This window comes from Pinus tabuliformis, chromosome J (assembly GCF_031772625.1).
Source record: "Pinus tabuliformis cultivar Carrire ecotype Pingquan chromosome J, CPIR1, whole genome shotgun sequence".
NCBI lineage: Eukaryota > Viridiplantae > Streptophyta > Pinopsida > Pinales > Pinaceae > Pinus > Pinus tabuliformis.
In genome coordinates this window covers 1,405,747,957-1,405,756,089 of record NC_142295.1, presented here as the reverse complement: position 1 = coordinate 1,405,756,089, position 8,133 = coordinate 1,405,747,957, and the positions used below count along the sequence as shown (strand labels likewise).

Here is an 8,133-nt window from a genome sequence, read left to right as displayed (position 1 = left end):
AATTATATCTTTATTTTAAATTATTATCATTGTTATTATTAGTCTAGGTCCATCTTAATTCTGAATCCACCAAGGGATCAAAGGGATCTAATCTATTTTCACTCCAAAATAGGTTTGTATTTCAAGAGATCTCATGATACAACTCACATTGACAAGATTAAGAAAAATCATAAAAAATTAACTAAATTATATCTTTATTTTAAATTATTATCATTATTATTACTAGTCTAGTACCATCTTAATAATCCACCAAGGGCTCAAAGGGATCAAATCTATTTTCACTCTAAAATAGGTTTGTATCTGAAGAGATTTGATTCCTCTCGACCCTTGGTATACTTGGAATTAAAATGGACTTAGACTCGGTTAGTTACATTCCACATGAATAACATGGGTCAATAGCTTGGGTTCTCAATACCTAAGTCATTTTTATTTTTATTTTTATTTTTGTTTTATTTTTTTAGAATTACTTCTATTTTGTTATTTTTATTTTTTTATCAATTTAAAATGTTTACATTACATTAATATTTTTTATTTAATTTTATTTTTATTTTGAGGACATTACATGACATTATGTTACAACATCTCTATCACACTAGGTTGGAGGACGTGTTTATTTCAGAATAGGCCTTCAATAATTTCAATTTAGTTATCAATAATTATTAAGTTGATGGTAGAGATTTATCATCCATAGAATATGTCAGAGTACTTTTAGTAATATTTGCATATCAAAAGTTCATATTTATATCCAAGTTAGTTATATTTTTTAAATTAATTTATCTTAAAATAATTAATTAAAAAAAGTCAATGATAAAATGGGTGTGAATATCCATGATTAAAAATATTGTTCTATATTTTCTAATATATATAAAGGGGAATCAACAATTAGATTGCTCTGTTTAATTTGTGACTACTACTAAAAATATTCTAAAATATTACATAAAAGTTAATTTCTAACATCCACTTACTAATTATTATTGATAATAATTTCAAAATAAACATATTTATCAATACAGTTAAATAAATAATAATTAAAAAAAAATTGTCAATACCTTATTTCAAACATAGTTAAATAAATAGTAATTAAAAACACATTTAATAAATACGGAACACTTTACAACATCATATGTGATTGTGATGATCCACACTTGTTGGTTCGAAACTCTTTGGTCAGAAAATTCTCTCATATAATTTCTACCCAAAAAAAACTTTATTTAGAACATTATATCTTTTTACATAAATATATATTTTATTCCATAAATAAAATATATTAACACGTTTTTTTATCTTCTTTTCCATAATACGTATTATTACGTTATCTGAATACATCAGATAGAACGGTAAGAAGTATACGAAGTAAAGAAAAACTATTGGAGTCTAAGTGACTTGGCGTCGGCCCTATATTAATTGTAAAAGTCCGGGGGAAGACGAGCGGCGGGAACGACAAGCAGCGGCACTGCCTTATGCAGTGTGAGACTGCAGGCTTCGGCCATGTCAAGCTTCTCGGGCAACTGGCCGTCGGGGAGAGACAAAGTGAAAGAATGAAGCAAGGAGGCAAGTATCAGCTGCATCATGCGCATCCCCATGTTCATCCCCGCACAGATACGTCTGCCTGCGCCAAATGGGATCACCTCGAAATCATTGCCCCTAACGTCGACAGAGCTGCCCACAAACCTGTCGGGGTCGAACTCCAGCGGTCTCTCCCACACCGCCGGGTCACGCTGCATGGCCCAGGCGTTCACGAGGAGACGACAGTTCTTGGGAATGTAATACCCCTCTACCTCGCATGCCTCCGCTGACATCCTAGGCACAAGCAGGGGAACCGAGGGGTGCAGCCTTAATGTCTCCTTAATCACCGCCTGCAAGTAAGGGAGTTTTTGGAGGTCAAACTCCTTCAGCATTCTCCGCTCCCCATTCACCACGGAGTCCAGTTCCTCCTGGCATCTCCTCATCATCTCCGGGTGGCGTATCAGCTCTGCCATTGCCCATTCCACTGTGCTCGAGGATGTGTCCGTTCCGGCTGCGAACAGGGTCTGCAAAGAACATAAAAACAGAATTAGTAATCTATTACCGCAAGGATTTGTTGGAATCTGAAGTTGTAAATTTTTTCATAATTTAAGTACTCTGATGTTTAGCTTTTTATAGCGTCTGGTTCAAAAAAAATCTAATTTGAAAAGCAAAAATTAATTGAAAAAGAATCACTAAATTCAAACCAAAAACTCCAAAACCTCTAATAATTAAACCGCCCAAAAATCTAAAGTGTCTAACCGCCCCCATAACAGAGGAGTAAATTGGGTATTTTTTACTCAATTCAATTCAGCCAAATTTAATACGGCTCACAAGCAAAAGGGCCTTTATATCGATATCCGTAAGCTTCCCTCCTTCACCGTCCGCATCATTTCTCAGAGCCAGAAGCACACTAAGAAAATCCGCCCTCCCTCCACTACGTGAGGCCGTCTGGTGCTCATTTATCATCCGACTTAAGAACGCATCCATCCTCTTGTGCAGCTTTTTCATCTTGCGCCGCACGCCCTGCGGATCCATCCAGGCCAAAGACGGCACCAGGTCACCAACAATAAACTTGCCGGTCAATTCCATTTGCTCCACCACCATTCCCCTGAATTCGCATGCCATCGACCCTTGGGAATCGAATACGCGCCTGCTCAACAACATCTGCCCGAGAACGTTGGCAGTACAGATGTTTAGCAGCTCCCCGAGGTTGACCGCGTTCCCTTGCCGCTCATGGTGACGAATTGTCTTGAGTAGCATCCCAACCTCTGCCTCCCGCACAGACTGCGAATCGTCCAGAACCTTGCTGGCAAAGAGATGAACATTACAGACCTTACGCAGCATCCTCCAGTAGGGGCCATAGGGAACCATGACAAGGCCTCTGCAGTCGTAGCCCATGTATTTGGAGGCTGAGTTGCCGGGCCGGCTGGAGAAGTTGAGATCGTTGGTTTTCAGGCACGCCTCTGCCATCTTTGGCGACGAGACGACCACGGTGTCGCTCGTCCCGAGCTTCAAATACATAATCGGACCGTATTGCTTCGATAGCTGTGAGAGCGAGTGATGCGGTTTTTTGCCCAGAAGTGGAAGGCTGCCTATCAGAGGCCATCCAGACGGACCCGGAGGAAGCGAAGGCCGTTTTCCCGATGTCAGTTTCAGCAGACAGATCAAACCGGCCGCCAGGAGAATCAGACTCAGCGCTTGGCCGACGCTGAGGCTCCCAATAGACTTCCGCAGCAAATCGAGAATATAATCCATGCCTTCCTGTACTTTAATGAAATTTTAAGTGAGCGCGTCTCCATTTATAATTTGGCAGAAAACATTACAAATAACCAGAGCCATAAATGCACGGCACAGGGCGGTATACTGGCCGTTGAATAATTCACTTGCCAAAATCCATGACAATATGCGGCGGAGGAATTGACAGGATGGTTAAAAGTGGTTCGAGCAAAACAATTTCAAAAAATCTGGTAGGGACAGTGTTTGAATCTTTTTTTGGATGATGGAAATGGATTCAGCACCATAAAAAATGTCTAAGAAAGCTAAATTTTGAAGTTTAACAACTATAACTTGGATTTACAAAAATCCTTGCCGGAATTTTTCTAAATGTGACCGGAATTTCCATAATTTTCCTGGCAACTCCTCTGCCTGATTATACTATGCGCGCACCTCTAGCCCATTAGAAGACTGGTTACTTTTCTTCATAAAAATAACTTTATAGTCTAACTATTATTTTTATGATGGTTTTTTGTTTTGAAAGTTATGGACATTTTGGTTATATTTGGAAAAATTTGGTAAAGATTTTTATAAATCTAAATAAATATCATCAAATTTCATAATTTTAAGTGCCTTTGATAACGCTGAATCTATTTCTACCATAAAAAATATGATTCAAACACTGCATTTACAAAAAATTTTGAATATTTTTTACCCAAATTCCAACCACTCTTAACAATACTCCATATACGACTTCAAAATAACTCCCTATATTATTCTCATTATCTTATTATAACATTATTTATTAACGGTACAACGTGAGTCAAAAAGTAACAGCTTAACTGAATGGTGCAAGGATATCCAATATTTTTATTGTGTACGTTGTTTTATTATTTTATTATGCGTACAATGTATTATTTATTAACTGAACAAACTCATCGTAAAATTCAACAATAATCAGCTCAAAATAAATACCATGTCTTTATCCATTAAATTATTCATTTATTAAATTATATTTAACCAGAGCCACTTGGTTGTATGTTACTATGTCTTTATCCATTAAATTAATCATTTATTAAATTATTTTTAACAAGAGCTGCTTGTAACTGCGTATGCGTATACATAAATTTTGTGTATATATATATTTTTAATTTATTTTGTGTAAAATGATGGTTGAAAATGAAATTATTTGAAATACAAAATTTTTATTGAAATGTATATATTTAAAATTTTAATTATGTTTTTATTTAAATTTTTAATTTTTTTTTATATTAAAATGAAATGATAAATTCAAAAAAAATAATTATAATTGAGTTAGAAATGTTTTTATTTTAAATATATATTAAAAAATAAAATTATATTAATTATTATAAGATAATGTGACAATTAATATGATTATTTAAGATAGTTTAATTTATTTTGAAACTATTTAAAAGTATAAGTTTTTTCAATAATAAATATTAGATAAATATCTATATTAACAAATATTTAGTATCTTTAATTAAAAAATATGGTATTTGAAGCGAAAAGGAAGTTCGACTTTTTTGTCAACTCATGAAGTAGAGACTCTAGGTCACCAAAACCTGAAATTGTAGCCAATTAATATCACTCTTATAACACCTCTCAGTGAAAAGTAAATACTTAATTTACTTTTACTGCTGAGTAGACTGTGGGTTGTGTGGAAGCCTGGTGGATTAAGGTTATTTTGATTTTTATTGAAATGTTGGTTGCCAAGGAAATTACTGGGGAAAAGTCACTAAGTGGAAGTTTCACTTACGAGAAATCATCTTAGTTTGGAAAATAGAAGCCAAGAGGGGAGGAGATGAAAATATACCTGAGGCATCTAAGAGGGAGACTAGAAACTATTTTCTTCCTTGAATAGGACCTTGTTGAGGAAGGGTAGGATGCTTCCAATTAGGGTATTCTTGAGCTGGTGGAAAGTCAGTGGAATCCCTAAAACAAATGTGTGAGGTTGTGATTCCTAGGCTAGATTGTTAAGGTCTTAATGCCTTTGGACAGGCTTGGAGAGGTCTATGTCTACCATTGTTATGGAAATGGACACTGACAAGGGGGGCGAGCAGGTAGTGGTTATCGTTTTCATTGGTTGGGAGGAGTGATCTTTTCTTATGTGGATTTTACTAGCAGCCTAACCTAAACAGACGAGTAACCTATGCTATTAGGTTTCCTTTCAAGAACTTAAAATGTTGCTATAAATGATATTAGTGTATGAGTTTTTTGTAAACTTGATTAATTATGAAACTCTACAAGAAATTTTGTTACGGTTACCGTAACATTGTATGATGAAGAATGGCAAAGTTCTGTTTAAAGAAAATTGTAAATAATAGGATGATTTCAGAACATCGTAAAGGTATGATGTTAATGTATTATAACAAAGTGACTCGAGAATGTATTTTATGATAATATAGATTATATCTGAAATAGTGAAGGAGAAAGGTTAGTTCCATTAGACAAACAGAGGTTTGTCATTTGAAAAAAATCCTTCTCTCCATAATATCTATATATATATATAAAGATCTCATATTTTCCACCAAGGAAACTGGGCGCCAAGCCAGTTAAGGATCCCAAAGACACAAATTTTGGCACTTTCACACGACCACTACCCAAAAAAGTGCCATTTGAAGGAGAATTACTAGGAAAAATTCTGCAATTGAAGATGGACGATTGGGACTTCAATGACCGAAGTAAGTATTTGCAGTTCGAGTTGAGAAAGTACCTACAACATTTATACTATCCAGGGAGCAGAGTTACAAGATTGGAGCCACACCAATGGATTCAGGGATTGCAAAGATTGGGCTTGGTAAACATGTTAAACGTGCCACACTTTGGTAGAAGCACATCTAACACAACCTATGTTCAACAATTACTGGTATTAGTGCATGACAAATGCCTCTACTTGGGGAAGAGGATCCCAATTGATGAAATGTTGATAAGAAGGATTACTGGATTTCCCTACCAAGGAAAGGACCTTGCCGAAGAGTTCGTTGGAAAAAACCAAGACAAGGCAGTAGCACAAACCATGAAGGACAAGTACGGGCTAATAAAAAAGTCACGAGGTTATGATATTAACTCCATCAGCGACCAAGGGGTGTGCTTCACTGCACACATATTAGCCGAAAAGATAATGAGGAAGTGTAGAGCAAACAAAGTCCCCGCAATCATGGTTTCCTTAGTTGTGCAGTGCAACAACAAGGTTCAGTTCAACTGGGTCGGGTATTTATGCAAGGAATTTTTGGAGGACTACTGAGAAGCACAAGAAGAGGGTAAGACATTTCACTATGCGTGGTTGATCTTAATCATTGCGTTGTTAGCATGGAAGGAGCTGGAGGATTCACAGTTTCCTCCAGTCAAAGCAGATGTATGTGAAGCTGCGCGATATGCCTCACTCTAGCATACCAAGGAGCCATTGCGCGCATAAAAGAACAATATTTTCTTTGTATTGTTGGACATGGACTTGCACATGGTGGTGAACCAGCATCCCAAGCTATCACCAAATTTATATGATCAGTATCACAATATAGCATATTTTAAGGCAAACTTTCACAGGGTATATGTAAAGGCTCAGAAGGATCCGATGGAGACATGGCATCCTCTACCATATTTGGTCATCGAAGATGTCCTTCTCAGGATAATACAAAACTGGTCAGTAGAGTGGATGACCACAGCCATAGAAGACATTGAAGTAGAGAAGGACACTGTGCAAGTATGTACAATAGGTGTACTATCTGGAGAGAGGAGTTACAAGATTGGAGCCACACCAATGGATTCATGGATTGCAGAGATCGTGCTTGCTAAACATGTTAAACATGCCACAGTTCAATAGAAGCATGTCTAACACAGCCTATGTTCAACAGTATCTAGTATTAGCGCATGAAGGATGTCTCTGGCTGGGGAAGAGGATCCCGATTGATGAAATTTTGATAAGAAGGATTACTGGATTTCCCTACCAAGGAAAGGAACCCACTGAATAGTTTTTGGCAAAAACCAAGACAAGGAAGTAGCACAAACCATGAATGACAAGTACAGGATAATCAAAAAGTCGCGAGGTTATGATATCAATTCCATCAGCGGCCAAGGGGTGCACTCTGCTGCACACATATTAGTCAAAAAGATAATGAGGAACTGTAGAGAAAACGAACTCCCCACAACCGTGGTTTCCTTAGCTGTGCAGTGCAACAACGAGGTCCAGTTCAATTGGGCTGCATATTTATGCAAGGAATTTTTGGAGGAATGTCGAGAAGTATGTGAAGAGGGTAAGACATTTCACTATGCATGGTTGATCTTAATCATTGCGATGTTAGCATGGAAGGAGTTGAAGGATTCACAGTTTGCTCCAGTTGAAGCAGATGTATGTGAAGCCGCGTGATATGCCTCACTCTAACATAACAAGGTGCCATCACACACACAAGAGAACATGATTTTATTTGTAATGTTTGACATGGAATTGCACATGGTGGTGAACCGAAATCCAAGGTTGTCACCAAGTTTATATGATCAATATCACAATATAGCAGATTTTAAGGCAGACTTTCACAGGGTATATGTAAAGGATCAGAAGGATCCGATGGAGACATGGCATCCTCTGCCATATTTTGTCATCAAAGATGACCTTATTAGGATAATACAAATCTGGTCAGCAGAGTGGATGACCCCAACTATAGAAGACATTGAAGCAAAGAAGGACACTGTTAACACCCAGGTTGTTCCCTATGACTCCCAAGGGAATACGGCCGGGGTAACCACTAACCAATCTTTGGATCACTGTTTCTAGCCAAACTGTGATCAGAGAGGGCTCTCTCTTTATGATTTGTCTCTTTTATGATGGTGTTTTAGGCTAGCTATTATGCTCAGGTTTTGGTTTATGTTTTGGTTGAAGGATTCCTTTCAGGTCTTATG

At 37.0% G+C, this 8,133-nt stretch overlaps 1 protein-coding gene across 1 annotated transcript; it reads right to left on the bottom strand.

Moving 5' to 3' along the window:
• Positions 1–1,280: 1,280 nt before the first annotated feature.
• Positions 1,281–3,334, bottom strand: LOC149232616 (flavonoid 3'-monooxygenase CYP75B137-like). The gene is made up of 2 exons (XM_089376524.1): positions 2,338–3,334; positions 1,281–2,030 (listed from the first exon to the last, which is right to left on the bottom strand). The coding sequence occupies exons 1-2, from the start codon at positions 3,259–3,261 to the stop codon at positions 1,401–1,403; spliced, it is 1,554 nt and encodes a 517-aa protein (XP_089232650.1). The 5' UTR covers positions 3,262–3,334; the 3' UTR covers positions 1,281–1,400.
• Positions 3,335–8,133: the final 4,799 nt, after the last annotated feature.

Bases quoted from the DNA above. Each gene is read 5' to 3' on its own strand.
- LOC149232616 (XM_089376524.1), bottom strand. From the start codon at position 3,261: ATGGATTATATTCTCGATTTGCTGCGGAAGTCTATTGGGAGCCTCAGC. The intron at 2,031-2,337 runs GTGAGCCGTATT...TGTTCTTTGCAG, and splicing joins ATATAAAGGCCCTTTTGCTT to ACCCTGTTCGCAGCCGGAAC.